Source organism: Phyllostomus discolor, chromosome 13 (assembly GCF_004126475.2).
Source record: "Phyllostomus discolor isolate MPI-MPIP mPhyDis1 chromosome 13, mPhyDis1.pri.v3, whole genome shotgun sequence".
Taxonomy (NCBI): domain Eukaryota; kingdom Metazoa; phylum Chordata; class Mammalia; order Chiroptera; family Phyllostomidae; genus Phyllostomus; species Phyllostomus discolor.
This window is the reverse complement of record NC_040915.2, coordinates 20,068,848-20,092,872: the sequence shown is the minus strand read 5'-3', so window position 1 is coordinate 20,092,872 and position 24,025 is coordinate 20,068,848. Positions and strand designations below refer to the sequence as shown.

The window sequence follows — 24,025 nt, the reverse complement described above, 5'->3', positions numbered from 1 at the left end:
ATGGAAAAGAGGTTGGTCTGTGTGACCAGTATTTTGTGCATACTTGTAGCCTTCCCATACCTGGTCCTCCACCTTCTCACCTGTGAGATGCTGGGCCACATCAGGTGACTTCCCAGATCCCCTCTGCCCAAGGCCTTGGGAGGCAGGGCTGGGGCGTGGCACCTTCGCCAGCAGGCGGTTGGCTCATTGATGCCGCTGGGGGTGAGCTGAGATGCCTCGCCCAGAGCTCCTGCTTCAGCTTCACGAGGGTAGCCGAGGACGGTGCTTGCAGAGAGCCTGGGTGGGGAATCCCTTTCCCGAGGCAGACGATCCAGGGCAGGCCAAGTCAGTCCAGGAGGGAGCAAGACCAGCAGCCTGGTTCCTGGGGTGCGCTCTGCCCTCCTCCTCCACCCTGGCCGCCCCCGCAGGAACCGAACAGTGTATCTCAATCTTAGAATGCCTGGAATGTGCCGCAGCCTGCTAGGCATGAAGCAGTCTGCAGAGAGTCAGGGAGGAGCTCTGCTCCCAGGCAGAGGCCTGGCAGTGCGAGGGCGAGGGCGATGGGGCCTGAGGGACGGGCAGCCCCTCCCATCCTCCCTGGGCCTCCTGCTGCAGCCAGGATATCAAAGGCTGCATTGTGCACTGAGCCGGGGCCTTGGTCCCTCGTGTGCCGGGGTGGAGGCGGGAGGAGGAACACCGTGGGGAGGCTGTCCCCTCCCCGTGCTCTTCTGGCTGGTGTTCCCAGGGTCCTCGGCCCCAGGAGGATGGTGAACACATGGGTGGCTGCTTCTGCATCCCCAGGGAGCCGACTCTGTCCTGGGGCCCAGGTGAGTTTCCTGGGGGGGCCCGGCCTGTGTCTTGGCTGAGGTGGTGGTCCAGTGAAGGCTCAGGGGTCTGCTGGGTTGGGGAAGCCGCTCTTCCAAAGAGTGGGGAGACGGTCGTGCCTTCTGGCTCCCTGCTCCCTCCCTCTGTCAGTATTTGCCATTCTGGCTTTGTGAGAAGGCTGCGGAGCCTGGGAAGCCTCTACCTTTCCTGAAGAGAGAGGCTGTGAGCTGGCCCTGCGAGGAGTCAGTGCTGTTTTTGGCCGCCACTCGCAGGGTGTGACTAAGCCCTTCCTTCCTTTCTTCCCAGGATTCTCTAGGTCAGGAAAAGAGCTCAGGCTGTGAGTTCCTCTGGGGCCCATGGGTGGTCAGAAACTTGGCTTCTGTCCCTCAAACCCTGTGTTCGTCAGGGTTGCTGTTACTGAACAAAAACAGGCAGTTTCCTGTTACAGTGTGATGTGTTGTTTCGGTATGTCAAGTTGAGGCCACAGAGGGTTGTTGCTCTAAGAAACTGTCAGACTGCTGAGACTTGACATTGGGTGACCAACCATCCTGGTTTGCCTGGGATGGGACGGGGTGGGGGGGCGGTCTCCCCAGATTTAGTCAAGGCTAAAATTGGGACAGTCCCAGGAAATGAGGATGGTGGGTCACCCTAATGCAAGCTCCTTGCTTCTCTTCAGACCAGGACCAGGATGAGGCCCTGTGGTCTCTCAAATGGCATTTATTAGGGTGAGTGGCGGCTTTGGGGGTGGGGGTGATTGAACTTGGGGAAGACCAGTGAGGAGCTGGAAGAGTGTCACACCAAGGAGCCATTCCTAACCCTGGTTAGCACGCCGTGTCTGCCTGGAGCACTGCCGTGGTTCCTCGGGGGAGGAGCCCAGGAGAGCCCCTCAACCAGGCTTTCCCATCTCTGACAGAGGATTTCCCCTGGGAATCTTGCTAGTTGGGCTCAGCAATGTCAAGGCGAACAGGAAGTAGCCATGTTCTGCTTCCTTTGCTTGAAGTTCTAGCCTAGGCCCTTGGCACCTGGAGGAGGGTGAGGCTCCCAGACTAAGGCCACCCAAGACTGTGGAAGTATAAGCAAACCTGCAAATGAGGCCGCCAAGGCAGGCATCATCACCGTTGATCACCTGGCCTTCGAGGCAGAATGCCTGGGTGTGATCTTGGTTCTTTGACTTGCATTACGCAATCTGCAAGTCAAGCCTAACAAACCTCTCTGTGGCTCAGCGTTCTTACCTGTAGATTTTATGATATCATTGTGTCTCCCTCCCAGGGCTGTGGTAGGGATTAAGACTCCATGTGAAACACTCAAAACAACCTGGTACACAGTTAATTAAGCACAATAAACGTTAGCCGCATTAATTACATTCCTATGGCGGTAGCACATCATGCTCTCTCCCCAGGCTTCTGTTTGCTCATCTGCGAGATGAGGGAGGCATAAACTCGGCCTGTGCAGGTTTCTCAGGACCCCTCCTCCTGCACCCTGACCTTCAGCTTCAGATCTTGCCCTTCAACCAGGATTTCACAGGAGAGCATTCTGCAGCTCAAACAAACCAATACTGAAAAAACACCCTTAAAGTTCTTCAATGCTATCATTCAGTTATTTTATTGGTTTACCTGACTTTGTTATTGATAATTGGTGGGCACCCTAGATTCACTTTTTCACCAAGAGTCAGCTTGCTATTTATTTCCGTTGAGGCTTTTTAATGGCATCATTTCACATTGCCCCCCATCCTTGTCGGGGCCTTTTCCTAGGGTGATTGAGAGAAGTGTTATAGGTCTTGGGCCGGTTGATATAAACAGTGCCTTCTAGGTGCCCTTTTTGTCCTAGAAAAATGGAACAAAATAGGAGATACATCCTGGAGCAACTTCATAATCACATGATGCTGGGCAAGTCTCTGATATTCTCCGAACCTGCTGAATGAGCATGCGTGCACCAGGAGGCTGTGGCTAGAAGTAAAACGTAAAGCTTTACTGGAGGGTCTTAGGGTTTGCAAACCGAAAACACAACAAGGCAATACCCAGAGTGGTCGGAAGCAGAATGAAAAGCCGAGGGTTCTCACAGTCAGGGGCGCGTTCTGGAGAAGAGTCAGGCCTGCGTTCTCAGCCTCTGGGCTGGTCTGTGAGGGAAATCCTCTAGGTGACCGGCGGCCTGGGCGATGGATGTCAGTGGTCTGGCTGCGTGAACATTCTCTCTCTAGTCCTTCAGGGGTGCCCGGGGTGGGTATCTGGAGGCTGATGGACACCATGTATTGACACAAGACTGTAAAGGTCAAAGGGGTAGGTTCCCAGGCTCATGAAAACAAGAACAGGATTGCTTCCTCATACCTCAACCTACTTAATTTTAGTAGTTCAGCATCTTGACTCTAGGGACTTTACACTCTATTCTTCAGACCTCAGCTTTCCTGTTTGTAAACTGCATTCAATGGTAGTATCTACTACTTGGGACATTTGTGCGGGTTACATGGGATAATTCGTCTCACGGGTGGAGCACAGGGTCTGGCTTCAGGTAGCCCCTCAGTGACTGCGGGCTGTGTTATCGTCAGCTGGTAGGAGCGCCCCAGCCTTCCTTCTTCCACTTGCCTGGAGGCTCCGGAGCAGGCTCTGTGCTCGTGTTTCTTTGGCTGCTTCTGCCATTGTGTCTGCTTAAATGGGAGTGAACACTGAGGACCAACAGTCCCCAGGGGAAAGGGAGGCAGCAAAGGGGAAGGTTCTTGACGGAACCGAGCCCTGGCTGGCCGGCCGACTGGTTTGCTGCTGTGCGACAGGATGACTAATGCTGGTTCTGATGGCCACAGGCACGCCACCTTCTCGTGCGTGGCTGCTGCCTGCAACATATGTTTCCTGTGATGTCTCTCATCTGCTCACGTAAACCTCCTGATTGCACATGGTGAGAGGGTGAGTTTCTGGTCAATTGCCATCAACTCTGACTTCCGGGACCCTTCAGTGTTCTTGCCATTGTCTAATAGACCACAGTGGCTCACCTAGGATTACAGAGCAAGCCATGTCCAAGTTTGTGGGTCCAAAACCTCCTAGCACTTTCCCCTTACCTTCAGCACAATCTTGAAGGAATTTGGCAGATGTCTACCCTTAAACAGTGGATGTGAAAGAGACACATTTGCCTATATTGATTGTTAGTGTTTGTAACTTCCCTTTCAACCTTTGTGGTCAGTAGTAATCATCAGCATGATAACAGGAGACTGAAGGTGAATGCTCATGGGAGTGACGCTTCACGTTTGAACTTGAGAAAACTTGTGAGGCACTTTGACCTAATGATAGAGAATATTAGAATAATAAGCCCACCATCTAGCTTTAGCAAGTTTCTACTTTATGCCATATTAGCTTCAGACCTTTTTAACCTTTCTCATACTTTTCGAAAAAATGAAATGTTGCAGGTACAGTTAGGGTCCCCTGGTAGTTTTCCCAATCACATTCCCCTTTTCACTCCTCAAAGCTAATCACATCCATGAATTCAACAGTTTTGTACTTTTTTACATTTTTACATATTCATTTCAAAAAAACGATTTTGAAGATTTAAAAACTTAAACAAAATTCTATCATTATGCAACTCACTTCCCCCACTCAACATTATTATCTAATAATGATATCTGATGTAGCTGTAGCCCTACTCTGACCTTTGTCCCTACAAGGACAGGGGTTTACATCATAAAACTGCTGGTTGTGTGCTTGTCAGGTCAGAGGAGGAAGAAAAATGTGTGAGTAGAGGAAAAAATCATGCAGGGAAATGTTTACTATTTACTTTTTTTCTTAAAGTTGAGGGCGAGGGAGGAGAGGCAGAGAGGAGAAATGGGCGTGGATTCTCATTCGCATGGTTTCTGTGAGTTACATATTTCTCAGATGAGAGACTTTGGAAGTCAGATTTTTGAGGTCAGGGTAATGTGGTGGAAACAGCAAGGTCTACACCGCGCTCTGTGGCTTTGTGGCTGACTTTCTGTGTGACCTTGGACAAGTCACTACCGCTCTCTGGGGCTCAGGCTCTGAGGTGGTAAAATCAGGGGTGAAACTGAGTGATCTCTTCTAACATTCATCTTCTGTAATTACTACCCAGTTAAAATGGAGCAAAATGTTTGTACAGACACTCTCATTCAGAAAATATGGAATGGCAAATAAGCACATGAAAAAAATGCTCAGCATCAGTAGTTATTAGTGAAATACACATTAAAACAATGAAATAAAACTGCACATATGGAATAGCTAAAATGAAAAAGATCCGTACTCGCAAGTATTGGTGAGGATGTGGAGTGACTGGAACTCTCACACATAGCTAATGGGAGTGCAAGATGGTACAGCCACTTTGGAAAGTAGTTTGACAGCTTTTAAACAAATCTCAGGGTTTTCTGTTAAATTAAGTAACTTTTTCTAACCAAAAATAATAACAAAACAGCCAGCTTTTAGAAAGTAATTTACTGATCCATAAGTGAAAAATCCAGAGGTTATTTGCTTCAGGTGTGGCTTGATCAAGGAATCCATGATGTTATCAGGAAGTTATCTTTCTGGAGCTCTGTTTGTACCGGGTTGGCCTGAAGCTCAGGCGGGCATGTCTCTGTAGCTGGGCCCCACAGCTCCAGGCTGTCGGATTCACAGCTTCAAGTCCAGTGGAAGAAATCCACTCTTCTCTAAGAGTGCTGGTGAGGGTCCTACAAGTAATTTTCACTGGTTTAATTTGGTTGTGAGGCTGTGGCACAGCATAACGAGATTCACTTTTGCTTGAGTCATGTGACCACTTTTGCAGCCAGGATGAAGGGAGCCAGCCTCATCTGAACTACACAGACTGGTTCACAAGAGTCACATGGCTAATGAGGAAGCCGGCATTCGAGTCCTGGACCAACTGATTGCAGACTCTTTGCTCCTAGACACTTCTTCACCTCCTCTAGTGTTAGAAAGCAAAGGCATGCCCATTGCAGAATCCTCGGAAAGTAGACAAAAGTACAGGAGAGTCATTTAAAATGACTCAGCAATCGCCACCATGGACCTTTTGTTTTATTTCCTTTCAGTCATTAAAAAAAAATCATATATTTTTCCTAAAGTACTTTATTCTACATGATAGTTTTTTGTTGCCTTCAGTAGTGCCTGGTTCTTTCTCTAGGCCTAGCTCGCCTTAAAATTCTTTCACGTCGAACTGTAATTTCGTGTGAAAAAGTTTGGTAAACTGTAAATCCTGTGCAACTATGAAGTGCCCTTCCTGTTATAAAGGTCAATGTCATGTTCCAGACCCCTCACTGTTTCTCAAGGGGCTGGCCTCTGGCTCGTGCGTCCTAGGCATCTGCTGAACTGGCTCTGTCTGTGTGTTCTCGGGGCCCACAGGAACTCCAAAGTGCTAATTAGACACCCACTTCTCCAGCCTCACCAAGATATTCTGACATAGAGAAAGGTGGCAAGGCGGGAATACTTTTACACTCATCCTGTCGTTAAAATTCACTGTTCATGCAGATCTGTGCGTGAAATTAGATGTAGGCAACGTGCTATATTTTCATGAGGGGAGCGTGCCCACCTGCACTGCTCCCTGGGGCGGTCACTCACTTGTTCTCATTGCTGCATTGTATTGATTGTACGCATACCTTTTGCTTATCCGTTCTAGTGGAGATGGACATTGGCTTCATTGCCAGTTTTTGTCTGTTATTGACACTGCTGCTCTGAACATTTTAGTAGATGTATTTTGGTGAACATATGTATGTACTATTTTGGATATATACCTAGGAGTGGAATTGCCGAATCTCATGCATATGTATATATGGATATATTCAGTTTGAACTGAGACTGTCAAACAGTTTTCCAAAGTGAAAATTTTCAAAACTTATTCTCACACTTTCCGTATATGGAGTTCTAGTATCTGTGCATCCTTGCAAACACTTGGCTTTATCTGTCTTTTTCATTTAAGCTACGTAGTGGTGTTTCATTGTGATTGTAATTTTTACTTTCCCGATGAGCTTGAAAGAGTTTTTATACATTCATTGCCCATGTAGATATTGTCTTTGATAAAACGCCTATTCAAGCCTGTTGCCCAATATTCTAGAAGGTTGCCTACTTATTAAAGATCTGTTAGCATTCTTTGTATATTCTGGATTTGAGCTCTTTATGAATATACGTATTGTTTATTTTCTTCTACTCGTCACTTGCCTATCACCATCTTAATTGTGTCTTTTGGCTAAAAAAGTTTCTAATTTTAATGGATTCTAATTTATCCATTATTTATTTTGTGAGCAGTGCTCTTTTCACCCTATTTAGAAAATCACTGGCTACTCCAAGTCATGCAGATTTCCTATATTTTTCTACAAGTTTTTTTTTTGTAAAGGTATCTTTTACAAAACGAGCATGTTGTGTGAAAACTGTGATTTTCCACTCTGCACCTCACACATCTTTATGAGCCGTGCACTCCTCCCTCCACCCCCCAGACCAGGGCCACCCTCCTGGACTTCCTTCTTCGGGGTGGACTCAGCTCATGGGTCCTCATCGTCCTCAGGCTGTTGTCCCTGCTCATGCAGCCCTACAACAGGCACACACTCTCCAAGCTAGCCGAGGCCGAGTGTGAGTGAGCAGCCTGTCTATGTGGGCACCATGGTGGCCAGAGAGCAAGTGCCCAGCGGAGGGGCCGCAACCACCCAGCCTCAGCTGCCTGCTGCCATGGAGAGTGGGGGCTTCGGGCTGCCGATCTGCAGTCTCAAAGTGAGGCCAAACATCCAAGTTATGCAAAACATCCTGATTTTAAATGGTGTCAGCCATTCACACTTTAAAAGTTCACTGTGTGGGGAAAAGAAAAGAAAAAGAAAAAAAATGTCTGTGGTTTTCTCTGGCCCATGGCTTCTGGTTTTCCGGCTTCCCAACTTTGTCCTCGAGCAGGAAAGCAGGCTGCCACTTCAAGTGTGATCCCGGGACCACATCAGAAACGCCGAACCCCAGGCTTTCAGCTGTGGGGGCAGAATCTGCATTTGATCGGTATCCCCAGGTGATTCACAGCACGTCAAAGTTGGAGAACCGCCAGGGTAGGCACGTGGCTCTTCATACTGACTCAAATTAGAAGCATTTGAGGAAATGAAAAAAAATACCTGTGGCTGGGCTGCACAACGAACCACATAGATCAGCAGTCATAGAGATGAGGCTAGGCACCGGTATTCTTAAAAAGCACGCTAGGTGTTTCAAATGGGCAGCCAGTGTTGAGAAGCACTCCTTTAGATCAATTCCTCACTTAGGGGTGGGAAAAGTGAAATCTCAAAACATGGACACAAGAAATGTCTTGGCCAGCATCACTTAACTAGGTATGGGAGGATCTGATTGTACCGAACCTCGGACCTGGTGATTTCCAAGCCAGTCAGTGTCTTTCTGCTGCAGTGACTTTTGGTTGCTGGGGGCAGAGCTGTGAAATGATCCCATTCAACCAGAGATCATTATGGCCAGCTTTCCAGCTAAGCTGCTTAGCTGTCAGCACTGAACCCTACTGAGACTTACGGAATGAAGAGCTGTGAGCTGATGGGCCCCTCCTTCTGCCTATTCAAGCCAAAATCCACTTCATTCTCCCTGCTCACCACACACAAAAAAGTGCTAACTGTCTCGCCATGAAGAAGTGGAAGGTCCTCCACTTGGATCTCCAAGTCCCGCTTGTGTGGGCACAGACGGCGGTGTCACCTCCGAGCTGCAGGGTGGGGATTTGGGTCCCACACTCACCAGTGGTGACTGGATGGGGCATGGTCGCTCTGTCACTTATCACCATGTCAGGCTTGGGCTGCATCAACAGCAGCAAGAGTCTTGGAAGTGAACCTGGTGGGCCTGCTTGACCTTGACCCACCACCATTTTACAAGGGAAGAAACGGGGAGGAATAAGTGAGGGACTCGAACAGTGGTTGTCAGGGTGGCTGACCCTCTTTCCAGGACCAGGTAACATAATACTCAGACCCCACGCTACATATAGTCCTTGAGCAGTGTCATGGTCAAAAGAACAGAGTAACCAAAAGTAATGCGTTAAGGACTTGAGTTCTCTCATTGTGTTTTGGGGATACTGTGAAGGAGGTCCACGTTCCATAGCCATACTTGTGAAATCCCCTTTACGTTTTTAAAATATCTATTGCCTTGTGCTGTGCCTCATGCTTTTAGCTGCACTCTCTTCTCTTCTCAACCCTCTGCCATCAAAACAGCCTCCTCCCTAACTCTAACTTGTGCCACAATCTTTGTTTTTTCCTCCTTCTCACTCCAATTCTACAGCTGCAAAGACAGGGATGTTTTGGAGAGCTGGGGATGAGAGAGACATCCCATACAGGATGCTATTTAGTGGGCAGATAGAAGGACAGTCTGGGGACAATCATACCTTTCAGGGCCATTATAGCCATGCCCCAGCCACCTCCCAGATGACACCCTTCTCTCTCGTTCTGCTCCGGCACCTCTGTTCCCCACCCACTGACCTGGAACCATGCTGTAGTCCCACCTGTGCTGACCTTGTTGGCTCAGCATGCATCAAGCACCTTCAGCATCCTATGCTGTGGGACTCAGTCTGACCTGGGGGTGGAAATCCATTTTTATTTTAATGAAACAGGGGCACCCTGACTGTTGCATGATTGAGATGGCATGTATGACAGCTTTTTTGTGTAACAGGTAAGTAGTAAATAATTATAGCATGATGGTGATAGAGTTCTTCCGTGCCACCGGCCCTGGAGAAAAATTGTCACTGGAGGAAAACTTGCAGTCTCTGTTTATAACTTGCTTACATTCTCACAAATGGCCTTTCATTTGCTCTCCTCCAGGTAAAGAAACCCCTTCCCAGGATCCAACCTCATCAAGCAAGTTTAGATCTGCACCTGAAGACAAGGAAAAATGTTTCCCGCTACAGAGCATGACTCCAGGTATCCAAACGCCAAAGACAAACCCTATTTTTGAAAAAACAGTTTGCCTGGGGAATGCTGCAGTAAGCCCCCTGTCTCTCCCATCAGCGGGTTCCCTCCCTTTGATCCCTTTCAGGAGCACCGCCAAGTGCATCTTTATAGGCATGACCCTGACAATGACATTCACTCGCTCACAAATCTTCCAGTGCTCTCCATTATCTACAAGATTAAGTTAAACCTTTTCAGTTTTAATGCTCAAAGCCCTTCACAATCTGGCACATATCAGGAGCTCCACACATATTTGCTGTATTAACAAAAGCACATTGTTGGTTAGAGTCTAAGGTGCTGAAGATCAGAGTGATGCTTTTGAATAATTATGTTCTCTACATGGTATCTAGAAGAATTACTTGTGAGTAGCTGGTGCTCCAAGATATCTGGTAAAAAAATACAGGTCTAGTTGAGTAAATAGGTAGAGGTCACATTTGTCCTCTATATGGTACCTAACAGTACCCTGTACAAAGTAGGCTCTCAATAAATATTTGTTAAAGTAATAAATGAGTGAATAAAGTGTTGAACATGGTGGGGGGGTTGGCTGAGCAGAAGGGCATCTGTGTGAGTCTTTCAGAAGCAGGAAAAGATTTTGAAACCCTGAGAAAACTCTTACTCTCAATACAAGCCTCTCACAAGGTTACCCTTTAAGAGCTCTCAGTGAAGCGGGCACAGGGTGGGTTGCCCTCAGAGAGAGCTGCACCGGGGTGAGCCTCGTACCAGAAACCCTGAGGATGAGCCTGCAGAAGACTCAGTACAGTACCTGCGGCCATTGTTGAGGGCAGACCTTGTGCCAAGCAAGTGCTGAGTGACCCTCCTATGTTCTTCCCATCTGTGCACGCTCACCTGTGGGACATGGCACCAAACTCCCCATTTTGAAGGTGGCAGAGAGGGCCTCAGAGAGGGGGGTGACTTCCCCACAGCCACAGTTAGTCTGTGACGAGAAAGGGATTCAAACCCCAGTTCTTCATCACTGTGATGCCCCTGGCCCCTCCAAACACGTACTTCTCTCCAGCAGATGAGATACAGATTTGTGGAAAAGGTTTACATTATGTATGTTTCAAAGGACGTAAATCACGTAAATTGATATTGTGTAAGTGTCCTACTAGGTTCTTTCTTTTCCTAATTTCAAATTGTGCCAAACCGCTTGGCTGACAATAAGCAAAACCTTGCCCTTCATTTCTTTTTATTGTGTCAATCTGCTTATCTGCCTGTCAGCTTGGGCCACCCCACCAAAAGCTGAATCACCATCTGTTCTTTGGAGAACACGGTGGAGTCAGCATTTCGCCTTATCTGTGCGCGAAGACCTGTGAGCAGAGGCCACAGGGTTTGTGTGGGTGAAACCTAATCCGCTGAAGCTGAGCTCGTTCACTGTTCAGTGTGTCCTGCCGCGGGGCTGCTTCAAGGAAGGTCACGAAGACAGAAGGGGAGACTCGGCTCCCGCTGCCAAGCTCTCCTTCATAAGAAAGATTTGAAGACAGAAGCAGTCAGATATACTATCGTGATTAAAAACTGGTTTTCAGAAGGACTGCAAAAAAAACAACAAAATGCCGACCTTGAGTCGTTCCCCGGCGTGCTGGTACAGAGGGCGCTGCAGGCCCCGCAGTGGGCCCAGAGGCTCCGCTCGGAGTGTCGGCTCTCACTGGCTGAGGCCTCAGAAGCAGTTTGCTCATTTAAGTCCATGTCTTTTGAGTTCCACACCCAGAGACGCATGTGCATGCGAGGCAAGGGGATTTACACTGAAGGGGCTGTCATTCATCAGGGGCTACCAGAGAGAGATTCTAGGGAGTGTTTGGATCAGGTTGTGCAAGGACAGAAGAGACAAGTTTGGTGAAATCACAAAGTCAAGGTTAACCACAGGTGTGGCAAGATGTGGGCAGGGAGAGCAGCAATGGCTGGAGTACCGGGGTGAGGGTGGGGGATTTTCGAGGGGCAACAGCTCATGCTTTATGTTGTTTAATGAACATTTAGCATGTACCAGGCACCGAACAAAACCTTTACATGCATAATCTCATTTAGTAAGCCTCTGAAAACCCCTGTGGGGTAGGAGCTCTCAAAGCCACTTGCTCATGAGAAAAGTCAAGCATAGAGAGGTAATTAACTGCTCAGGGGGTGAAGCTGGCAAGAACAGAGCCAAGCCTTGAGCCTGGATCCGTGTGACGCCTGCCCCGGACTTCCCCTCCTCCTCGAGACCGGTGTGCAGAGAGCCTACCTGACGGAGGGTTGGAGCTGGCCGGCTGAAGATGGAGGGCTTGGGTGAGGCTAGAACACAGGTCAGAGAGGAATGGAAGGGAACAAACATCCAGCCAAAGTTCACACCAATGGCAGGTCAGTTGGGCATGCCGTACTGCAGCTGGTCTGCAGCCACAGCATCTTCAGGCCTTCTGGGGTAAAGACAGGCCTTTCAAAGGCAGGGGTCCAGGGCTGCCCCATGGGCCCAGGCCAGTGTGATAAGGGCTGTCTCTCAGGAGTTTGCAAAACCCCTGGCAAGTTGAGGCTAGAAGAGAGACTTCTGTGATTATCCAGGCCAACATCTCCTTGCTTTATTGTGTTTGATAATTCTACTTAACATCCGAAGAAGACCCAGGGGCAAAGCGCAATTGTTAGATGAACTTTCTAAGTGTGACCTTTCCGGACAGTGCAATCCGAAGGCCTACCCTACCCTCCAGCGGCTCCATCACTCTGTCTCTTTACTCTGTCACATTTTCCACAGCACCTTCCTGCATCCAAAATGACTATGTTCAGAACTGGTTGTTGGCCAAGAATACAAGCTACATGAGAATAGGGACCACGTCTGTTTTGTTCTCTGCTGCATCGTAGCACTTAAAACAGCTTCTGTTCACTGGCCTGGGTGGGTGAATGTGCATTTTGAAGAAGTTAGAGATAGATGTTAATACATTAACCAATTACCCTGACAAATATTAATAAATGCATTATCAGAAAGAAACAAGTTAGAGGCAAATGGTATGTGTGCATGTATAATGCATAAGGTATAGAATATCTGTTACATATTATAATTTGATATATAAATACATTTTCATGAATATGTAAACAGTTTGAAACTTTCACAAATGATCCACAGGAGGAAATACATATCCTAGCTGGCTCCTCCACTAATGCTTCATGTGTTTAGTGAACATTCAGTGACCGTGTCGGCACCATCATCTAGTGCCAGGCAGTGAGGGAGTCAGCCCTGCTCACAGCAGAAAGAGCCAGCCCAAGTGCACGGAGTCCTGGGCTCCCAGAGCGTATTTGGACTTGAGCAATTTTTTTTTCGGGGGAGATGGTTTAGAGGACTGTTAAATCCCCGGTAATCGCTGAGAAATGAGCACACCTGCTCAGGGTTTAGGTGTGGGAAACACTGGTGCTTCTTTCTGTCTTCCCCTGCGCCGCAGTCACCTCATCCCTCCCCTGTCCCCTTGCAGACCTGACGCTCTCCTTCAGTGTGAAGAGCCGCTCCAGGAGGTGTGTAAATGGCCCCTTGCAGGAAGCGGCCAGGAGGCGGCTCTGGGCGCTGGAGAATGAGGACCAGGAGGTGCGCATGCTGTTCAAGGTGAGCTCCGGTCAAGGGGTGCGAACTCCCGCCCCGTGTTTCCGTCTGCTGTAGGCTCCCCGGCGCCTAAGACAGTGCAGGGAACAAAGGGGCCCCCGGAAAACGTCTGACTGAGCAAATGCATGAAGGACATGTACACATTCTCTGCTCAGCCAGGGGGCAGGAACTCAGAAGAGTGTGTGGGGGGGCCCTGGAGTCTCAGGATCAGAGAGACTTTGTCTCAAATCTGCCCCTCTTAGTGGCATGTCCTTCCGAAAGTCAACCTCTGTAGGATGGGAGTTACTATAATTTAAATTTGGTGAATTTGAATGTATTGTTTTTTATTGCGAGAAATGTGTATAAAACAGAAGTTTTTCAGTTTAAGCATTGAGTGGCATCAGGTGCATTCACAGTGTTTTGCGACCATCACCTCTCTCCATTTCCAGAACTTTCTCACCATCTTGCACCAAAACTCTGTACCCACTAGACCATAGCGCCCATCCGTCCCCTTCCCTCGGCCACTGGTAACCTCTGGCATACATTTTTCTTACATACCAAGCTTGCTAATCAAAAATTAATTACTGTAAATATTAGAATGAGAGAATGAAAAGGCAATTAGGTAAATAAACCAGTTTCTGGTCTTCCACAGTGGGAAGATGTTATCTTCGGTTGTTAAACCAAGGAAGAAGGGTAGGATAGAACTGTTCGCTGTTTAGGGGGTATTTCCCAGGAGAACGGAAGTCTAAGTCAGTTGAAAGTTGTTGCAATAGAGGTGGGGGAACGAGACTATCACTTTATATAGCCAACTATTGTGTTCTGGTTATTTTTACTGTCTCCACATTCATTTGACACAAATTAAAAAGAGAAATGAGCTCCGTTAATCTGTCATGTAACCCAAAACGGTCACCTGTGTTTTGTTGGAAGGCGTGTGTGGGGTGGTGTCAGCAGAGAGCCTGGCACGTGCTGGGGTGGTGGTGTACGCCCCCCACACAGTGGGTCAGTTATAAACAATGGAGTGTCTTTGGTTTTGTTTTGGAATTTCCAGAATTCAGGCACTTGGAGGCATTAGTTGCTAACTGGCATCATGGTTTCTTTCTCGTTTCTTTTTTTTTTAAATTGGGACGCTTCACAGATTTGCGCGTCACCCCCCGTGCAGGGGCCGTGCTAACCTTCTCTGTGTCGTCCCCGTGTCTGTGTCAGCGCTGCCAAAGGGAGCACAGAGTTCTCTTTCATTCGGGTCCCTTCTGTCCTGGGCAAGGGCTGGGTTCAGTTGAGGAGCCGGTCTGCTGGGCCACGCCCTGGAGTCCGCTGGATCCAGCCGGGCGCCACGGTGTCCTCTCAGGTGACCTTGGGCAGGTTGTTTAACCTGTCTCTGCTTGGGCCTCCTTGACTGTGAAGTAGAGACAATTCCATTTTCTATGAGCTCTGAAATGCCATCTGATTATGCAATGCACCATTATTTCGTTTACCTCCGAGAAAGAAAATAAAGGCTGCCAATTAAGTATGATGTGTTGCTTCCTTATCTTTTGTTTCAGAAATTGTTAAGATGGTGAAAGTGCATTTTAGAATGGATTAAGTACTGTGAGTGTGCCCTTTCCACAGGGTGACTGTGAGAGTTACATGAGGCGTTGCTCATAAAGCTCTTGGTGAAGGGCTCAACAATTAGTAAATTCGCTGTAAATCAGTCCTGCCTAGGATGGCTTCCCTGACTACTGGGACCTTCGTCCTTCAGGAGCTGGGGCCTGCTGGGGCCTGGGGTAGCGAACACCGGAACTCTGACTTGGCTGACCTAGGGGCTGGCTCCTCCTTCGGATCCTTGCGTCTTCTTCCTTCCCCAGGGTTCTCCCAGGTCAGGGCGGTTGCAGGGGTTGATCTTTGATGGTGGGACTTGGCCTGGGGGGACAGGGACTTTCTGATTGTCCCTCATGACAGTCAGCTCCAGAGGCTTGGGCAAGCAGGAGTGAAGGATTCTAGGGGAAAACCAGTTTTGGGCAGTGACTCGGGTCTTTTTTCAGGCTTTGAAAAAGGGGGCGGGGCTTGCAGGCCTCCTCTGGCACTGCCTGTGAGCTTGTAAGGCACCCTCTTCAGAGGGCACGGGGGCTCCTGCATTACAGGACTGAAGCGTGCTTATCCATCCATTCCCAATGACACTTCCCAGAATTACAGCCCAGGATGTGTGCAAAGGTTTGGGTGTAGGATGCTTATCACAGTGCTGTTTAGGATGTTGAGGAAACTGAAAACAACTCAAATGTCTAGCCCTAAGGAAATGTTAAGAATTAATTGTGTTAATGCAACAATGGCACATGTAATCATTCGAAATAATGTGGGTTAGTCAATGACGTGGAAAATGGTTCACAGAATATTGTTTAGCAACAAAAGATCAGAAAACAATTTAAGTGATTGATGCTACTTATATTAATGTAGTTACATAGATACTCATGTGTAGGAAAAAGGACTCAGTTAATCATTTTTATTTTTGTGCTTTTTCTGTTTGCCAGCTTTATAAAAATAATCAGTATACATAGATTCACAATCTAAGTGCCTTCCATGATTTCTCTTCCACTCTCCCCCACACAACTTTGTTTTACACAACAGGTAGTGTTCACTGCACATCTATACCTGTTTTTTTTTCTTCTGGTCACTACCATTGTTCCTTTTAGCAGAGTATATTTAGAGGCTATACAAGTACACAAAGAGTTTCTTCATTCTTTTTTTATATGGCTGCATGATATCTTAATATTCCATTGTCTGGATGAACCATAATTCACTTTAACCAGTCTCCTATGATGAGCATTTAGGTTGTTTCCTTTTCATGTGTCTTTGATGTGAAACTCAATGCCACAACCAAGAAATTCATAGTGAGTGTTTGGTACCTCTCTGAGCCGGTTCACAGGACACTGTCATGCCACACTGACTCACTGTTCTCTTTGCTCAGGACCTCTCAGCCAGGCTGGTAGGCATCCAGTCCCAGAAGTCCCAGTTCCTCATCACCTTCAAGACCATGGAGGAAATCTGGAAGTTCTCCACCTACCTGAACTTAGGTACGACATGGAGCAGGCAGGTGGAAGAGCACCCATGTCGGCCAGTTTGGAGGGTCTGACGTTAAGGAACTGGTTTGGCTCAGATAATTAAGAGGTAGAGCCCTGACATGGGTAGTTAACCACCACATGCCTGAAACTAAATCTAAAGCAGGTATTAACCATGGCTCTAAAATGCCACGCGCAACACTTTTCGTATTGAGGGAGAGACTTCTTTATTAGAGAATCAATCAGTTGGCAAAGAGTTATTGGTCAAGACTAAAATTCAAAGTACCAAGATAGCTGTGACCTTGATGGTTTGAAAAAAAGAACCAGCCTTGAGTAAGATCAAAGTAGCTGCTTAAAATAGTAAAGTTCCATATTTCCATTTTCCTGAGAGAGAGCCAAAGCATGAGATGGAGGAGTTATCTGCTAATGGGGCCTTGGTCGCAGGGTTATCTACAAGGTAAAGAGGATTCGGGCACACAGCATTGCACTGGTGCGGTGGGAGATGGTTCCCCTACCTTCGCTGTGGAGGGTAACTCATGCCGGGGAAGTTATAAAGCGAAACGAGGCCACTTGATGTGGTTCCTGGGTCGTGGGGTCCACGTCATAATGGATGAAAATAAGACATTCACACGGACTACCGAACCCGGTGGAGGAAAAGGGATGGCATGGCTTTTCCCTCAAGGGGAGCAAAAGCCTTGGCCCTTGCTCCAATGAGCTTTTGTTGTCTTACTGGACACATTACAAGAAGGTCCTCATTAACTGTGCACAGGCTTGCTTTTAGGTGGTTACCTTTTACAGAAAACAAAGGAGAGGATACTGGTAATCACACCACAGAAGAGGGATATTTGCAAATGAAAAGGCAAAAGTAGTTGGACTGGTTACACTCATCCTTGGAAAGTTTAGCATGGTTTTTAGGAAGTTGCTTTGCAGTAAATGTCCTCAATCCAGGGTGAGGGAGTTTTAGCAAAAAGCAAGACTCATAGCGGCCTAGGTACATTGCAGGCCTGATTCCCCACAGGAGAACCTATCTGTGGGCATGGGTCCTGTGCATCTCTGAGTGGGAGCTGGGCCCACGCCACGCAGAGCGACCTCCCACAGACACTTGAGTTGACACATGTTGCACACATCCCAGAAGATGCCGGTCTCTGTGCCTTGTGCAGGGACTCACGTTCTCCTATAGTCGCGGTGATTTCCTTCTCTCTACACCACCCGTGTCCTCCTGCGACCATGAGAGACCCTCACTCTTCCGAGTGTGCTCCGTGGACCAGCAGTGCCAGCATCGCGTGGCAAGCATTAGACAGGTGGACTCCCAGGCCCCACCCCAGACTTACTGACCCAGCACCTGTATTTCAGTAAGGTCCCCAGGGGACTTGTGTGCACACTAGAGAACAAGAAGCACCGTCAAAGAAGATACACGAGGCCTGAGTCAGTACAGCACAGAGTCAGGATGGAAAGAGACGTGCCATGCCACTTAAGAAAAGAGGAAGTCTCAAAAGAAGCAAAATTTCAATACAAATACTTCACATTTACTGGTGTATTTAAAGTATTGTTCGTAATCATTGGAGTTCTCCAGTTTGTGTGGTTCCTAGTCTGATTTTAACCAAGGAGAGCTTGCTGGGCATGGGTGAGGTGGAAGGTCAGGGCGGGGACGTGGGAGTAAATCCCGACTCCTGTGTGGGCCATGGAGATCCCTGCCGCGGCCGCTGCATCACCAGGGGTACGGGAGTCTGAGCCTCATGTGACGTTAACGGGGAGCCAGGAGCGAACCAACGTTGTCATCGTGGGGATTCCTCCAGGGATGTATTAGAAAAAAGGTAGTGGGGTTTGCTTACCTCATTCAGCATTTGTGGAGACCCATAAATATGCTGGAAAGGTAGAGAGCATTTACAATGACTTGCATTTCCCCACAGATACTGAAAAGAATCCATTCATTCTGGAGATTTCTAAGCTAACCCTCTCACATTCTTCTAATTCCAGTTAAATGGGGACGACTTGGGGGTCGAAGCTGGGGAGGGGACTTCAGGCAGGAGCTTGCTCACCCTCCTCTGGCCGCTCAGGAACCTTGTTGGCTTGACTTCTCAGGCTACGTCTCTGCCTGTCTGGAGCACCTTCTCTTTGACCACAAGTACTGGCTCAACTGCAGGCTGGTGGAGGACACGGAGATCCAAGTGTCAGTAGACGAGAAACACCTGCAAACAATATACCTGGCGCTCCTGGCACAGGAAGGTGAGCATGGAGTAGGGCTGGGGATGAGGGTCTTATCTGGATATTTATTATCAGAGTCCCTGCAATAATCAGGTTGCAAAAGAGGCAAAAACCATTCAGATGTGATAATATTCACAAACGAACCCACCTGTTATAATACTACTCCAAACCTCTCTCTCAGTTTCACACTGGCATCCCAGGGACAACTCCGCTGGCCAGTCTCACTGGTCGTCTGAGGTTTAAACCAGCTGGGGAGTTTTCGGAAGATGCTTTCGCCAGGGCTCACCCAGGCGAGTTAGATCTCCAGAGGTGGGGGCCCAGGCTTTGGTGTACAGTGAGAGTTGCTCAGGTAATTCCAATGTGCACCCAAGATTGAGAATCACTTTTCTAAACATATTAAATAATTTGATTGCAAAATAAAATTGCCAATCTTGCAAAACCTAAAAGACTTCATGAGATCGAGGAAAGAGATGTTAGAGAACCACATGACCCCCCCCCCCAAGTCTGTTCACCAGGAAGGACCTGACCAGCGACAAATGATGATGCCATAGACACTTAGGGAACAAGATTTGCATTGAATCTTCTGCAAAATGATTCCCTTTGTGCCTGCATTACACACACAATATAAGAAGGAAAGAATTCCATAATATGTTACTATAAAATTTACTTGGAGAAATTATATTCATTCGAATTAATGCAACTCATTCTTTGTTGGTTGTAAGATTAAGCATGAGGTTGCAATTATAATTGAAATTCTGTTAAAATATATTTTCATACATTTTTGTTTGATTCTTTTTCAAGGTGAAGTTCCACTTAAACCTAAGACTCACGAATTACTCAGAAGTTTTGGTGTCTATTTTTAGCGAATTCCCTCTTAGTGGCTTTTTTCCTGGTACCGGTTTTCCAGGGTTCTCAAGGACCGCCTGCCATACCTCCCTGTCCCCCAGCCTTCACCAACTGTGTACTTTTCTCCCAGGAAGAACAGAGTCTGAGCCACAGAGAGGAAGGTTGCACTGTGTGATAACCCCTTCCACCTCCTGCTACTCCTCGGGAGGGCTTTTCTCGTTATCTGCAGGCCACTTCTTCTGCAGAGCCACGTGCGCTGTGGCTCAGCCAGCTGAGAAGGAAGGGGAGTGTCTGACGCTCTGCAAGGACGAGTTAATCTCCGTGAAAATAGCCGAAGGCGAAGGCGAGTCCGAGTGGGAAGGCGTGTCCTTGGTGACGGGTCAGCGGGGCCTGGTGCCTGTGTCAGCCCTGGAACCTCTGCCGCTCCCTTTCCACCAGTGAGTAGCCACCGGTGTCCCAGGAGAGGGGCCCGGAGCAGACCGAGGTCTGGGCTGAGGGGAGCGGGCGCGCTCACACATCGGGGCATGCTTGGTGCCAGGGAGGGAGCACAGTCGGGTGGCTTTTTCTCTTTTGTCACTTTTTTTGTTTAACAACCAAGATTTGCACAGTTTGGTGAAACTGGAGACAACGCTAAATTTCAGGTGGGCGGTGTACCTAAGAGGTAGTCTACTGCCTGTTCTCCAGTGTGGTGTGTCTCAGTGTAGGGACCAGGGACTGTGGGTATCATAGCCCCCGCCACGGATGGTGTTACGGATCTAGACCGCGGCCCTCAGACTCGTCTGGGGTTGGATCCAGGAACCTGTATTTTACATAAGCTCCCCCTGAACATAAAGGGATGTTTCTCACACTAGAACATGAGAATCCTTGCTGGAAGATATTTAAACTCAAACATACATTGTGACAATAAACATTCCCCAGCCGGGGGCTGTGTGCGGCTGTGGCAGAGAATCTGACAGAATGGAAAGGGATCCTTTGTTGGTGATTTAACCAACAGACTAATTGCAGAGGCAGCCGACAGGCCCAGCACGCTGGCCTCCTCTCCTTGCACAGTGCCCGAGCCCAAGTAAGTTCTCAGTAAGCTCCTGCCGGCATTATGTGAAGTCAGCAACAGCGCTTACCCTCATCACCACCATTGTTATTTTAATGGACTATTCTGCTCACTGCTCTGATTTTTTCAGACCTGCGTTTGCAAACCCTGTGTTTCCATTGACAGATGGTTCCTGAAGAATTATCCGGGAAGCTGTGGCCTCTCCAGAAAGAGAGACTGGATGGGCTCCGATCAGATTGGTATGGCTGAGTTGGGGATAGTGTGGTGTCATTAGGGAGATAACATTGTCCCGCCTCCAAAGTCTGTCCACACAATTAGAGTTGGTGCATGTGAATTCCTATCCACCCCAGCTACAGACTGGCTGTGGGGAAGCCAGTCGCTGTCTGTGTATGTGGGTTTCCTTGCCTGTGAAAGGAGAGGCCCCAACCCAGGACCGTGGGGAGGAGCAGGCAGCGCGCACACGCACGAGGGCCTGGAAGCGAGATGCTAGGGAATGGAGGGGCCGCAGGGATTTAAAGACGCATGTGCGAAAGCAGGCTGCCTGGTCCAAACATTTTTAATTTCCCTTAGAATTTTGTGAAATTAATCTTGAACTTGGGAAGAGTAAGAATGCCTGGCACATAGAGGGTACCTAGAAAATAATTTTTGAATAAGTGAATGAAGCACACACACATACACATACATGTAATTATAATGTAGATGTATCTAGTGGGTAACAAACTCCATAGGTGTCTAGAATATACATTCCTTTTATCTTCATCCTTAGAGTCCTTTGCTCTCAACACAAGGTAAAATTTTGTAAGTTCTAAGCCCAAATAATACTTAAGAAGAAAAGAAATAGTAGGAACTATGGAACCCAGAAATGAAGTCTAATTGACAATTCACCGTAAACAAGATCCTTAGCTCTCTGAGAGGCAGTAGCGCCTTGTAGTTAGGAACACGGGGCTGTGACGTCTGTTCTGGCTCAGAGTCTGACTCTGCAGCTGAAAACCGGCATGATCTCGGCCAGCTCGCGTGCCCTCGCCACAGTGCAGTTCCTCACTGTCAGCGGTACCGTAAAGCCGACTTCAGGTGCTGTCCCAAGAACTGAACCAAACGACCGCTGTAGATCACTTAGTGCAGCTTCCCCACACTGCGAGTGTTCACCACACTGTGTGTCCTCTCAGCCTACAAAGGGGTGGGAATTTCTGTTCTTAAAAACATGGTCCGTGGAAATTTGACCAAAAACGTCATGAAAAAAGCCAGTAGCTTTAGCCGAGGAGCTAAAGCAACTATGGAAACCAAGGCACATAGAAAATGGTTAACTGAATCAGAGGAGAGTCAGGAGAAAGCAGGGTCCCCGGCAGTGGAGACATCCGGCTTTGTCGCACATAGCTCCTTGGACAAGTCACGTGCCCTCTCTGTGCCTCCTGCTTTCTACTCTATAAAACGAGGATGCTGGCAGTTGGCTCCACCAAACCTGTGGGGTCCTGGGGAGATGGGAGAAAGCAGGCATACGTGTGCTTTGTAAACTGGAGTGCAATGCTCATAAATATACCATGGCTAGATCCTAGCTAGGCAATTGGTCAAGCTGGGCAATGACCACAGTGTGGAAACTTCAAGATTTCTCTGGGTCCCAGCAGTTTTCTGTTCATTGGCGCTATGAGGCTAACACTTAGTGAGGGTTGGCTAGGGAGCAGTCACGTGACTCTTCCTAAATTCATAAGAGACAGGGATTCCAGTCTCAGGTATTCCAGAGGGGGCTTTCCAGTTTTCCATGCACACTAACTATATCCAGTTTTAAGTAGATTCAGTATTCTGAGATTATCTTTCCATCTTTCCATGTATTCATGAAATGATGGTGGAAGTGGTTGGGAGTTTCTTTTATTGAATGTCCTAGTTTGGCAGAATGACAAAGCCAATTCCTCTCCGTCATTCTGTGAATATCTCCCCTGCTGGGCCGGGGGTGCAGAATTTACTGGCCCTTGGCATTCGAAGGGGAGGGACCCGTCCCCGCTGTGAAAGCTAGTGGGAAGGAAGCTCCACTGTTTCTGCCTGGCTCAGGGCACCCGTGTGCTCTCTCCGCAGGCAGAGGGAAATGCAAGGCCTGGAAGGGCCATGAGAGGGAAGAGCGGGATGAACTGAACTTCCGCCAGGGAGACAGCATCGAGATCATCGGCTTCGTCATCCCTGGGCTTCAGTGGTTCATCGGGAGGTCGGCGTGTTCCGGAGAAGTGGGCTTTGTCCCCACCGGGAACATAGATCCTGATTCTTACTCCCCAATGTGAGTATGTCAGAGAGACCCTGGGATTTGTCCTGGGCCTGGGCCACCTCCCTCAGGAGTCCCACCTGTTCTGAGTGGGCTTGCAAATGAACTTCAGGTTCCTGGGAACACAGGGCCAGAGGAGCACATTCTGGCCAGCAAGGCCAACACAGCAGTGACAGGAAGGACAGGCTGAGTGGTTGAGGAAAGGGTCAGTTTAGGTCCTTTGGACAGATGGCCACGGGGGCTTTCCTCTGTGCAAGGAGAGGAATGCGACCCCAGGACAGAGGCTGCTGCTGGGCACCCAGGAAGTGGGGAGGGGCCTCATACCCTGCCACTCATCCTGTCTGATGAAGAGGCCCCATCAAGAGAGGGGCACACGCAGGGGCCTATAGATTCCAGCTTAGTCATCGAGAGTCCCTCCCATGCAGGTCTGTCCACCGAAAGCTTAACGTGTGATGGTGGTGCTGGTCGGGATAGTAGAGGGCATCTTCTCTGCCCAGAGTCCAAAGGGCTGCTTCTGAGGTGCAGGTGGCCAGCCTGCTCCGTCACCGTGTCACAGAGGGACAGAGCGCATGGGTACTGCCCCGCTGTCTCCGGGCTGGGCTTCCTGCATGGGGCTGGCAAACGGCAGGGAGCCTGGGCCCAGGAAGGATGAGAGGGAACGCAGATCCGGCTGCTAACACTGAGACACTCGACACCTCCACACCAGAAAAATGTGGCCCACGGATGTGTCTGGCTCTGAACACTGGGACTGGACACCCTTCTCTTCTGGGAAAGAGCCAGTGAGGAGACAGCGGGCAGACAGGGGCAGACAGCGGAGACAAGGGCAGAGCCCTCTCAAAGCCCTGCCTTTTGTAAGGAGAGGAGACAGAAGCTCATTTTCCCTGCACAGAAATGGGGAACTCAAGGAACTCTAAACAAGAAAGATCACCCCCTGAGCTCCTGGAGGGGCATGGGGTGCAGTGGGAGTTTGTAAAGAAGAAAAAGGTATCAAGAGAACCTCTGCACACAAGGCGACATCTGAGTTCAGTTCTGCACGATGTGAGCCGTTTCAGCAGAGGCACACGGGGAGAGGAGGTGACAGTTGGGAAAGCGAGGGGATGTTGAGGAATGACTCATGTCCTTTGGGAGGCAGGTTGCCGGGAGGGCCCTGGTCTAGTACAGGTTTAACGGGCCACGATGTACAGGGCCTAAAGTGCCCATGCTGAGGCCTGCCCTTCACCCGGCAAAAGGGGAGCCACAGAATGTTTCTGAGCAAGGGCTGGACACAGCAGGAACTTCTCTCTGGGAAGCTGACCTTGGCTTTGGGTGAGGCATGCATGGGCAAGGGAGGACCTGTAGCAGGAGACTAGTGAGAAGGCCCAGGCCAGTGGCACTTGGGGAGGAGAGGGCACCACCGCTCAGGACCGACTGTGTTCGACCTTGGAGGTTCCATCTCATTGGTCTG

At 48.7% G+C, this 24,025-nt stretch overlaps 1 protein-coding gene and 1 non-coding gene across 3 annotated transcripts in view; one reads left to right on the top strand and one right to left on the bottom strand.

The window, feature by feature from the left end:
* Positions 1-527: 527 nt before the first annotated feature.
* The window catches only part of SH3TC2 (SH3 domain and tetratricopeptide repeats 2), a 44,501-nt gene continuing 21,003 nt past the window's right edge, over positions 528-24,025 (top strand). Inside the window, exons 1-8 of one of the 2 annotated variants that reach the window (XM_036013629.1) lie at positions 528-806; positions 9,551-9,649; positions 13,102-13,229; positions 16,144-16,249; positions 18,317-18,460; positions 19,494-19,722; positions 20,499-20,572; positions 22,401-22,596. In XM_036013629.1, the coding sequence (XP_035869522.1) occupies positions 755-806; positions 9,551-9,649; positions 13,102-13,229; positions 16,144-16,249; positions 18,317-18,460; positions 19,494-19,722; positions 20,499-20,572; positions 22,401-22,596 (1,028 nt within the window). In that variant the 5' untranslated portion in view covers positions 528-754. The remainder of the gene's footprint in view (positions 807-9,550; positions 9,650-13,101; positions 13,230-16,143; positions 16,250-18,316; positions 18,461-19,493; positions 19,723-20,498; positions 20,573-22,400; positions 22,597-24,025) is intronic. The other variant, XM_028528134.2, reaches the window with a different exon arrangement.
* Positions 14,319-14,426, bottom strand: LOC114510455. Its single transcript, XR_003685638.1, has one exon. It is a non-coding gene; the product is annotated as a U6 spliceosomal RNA (small nuclear RNA).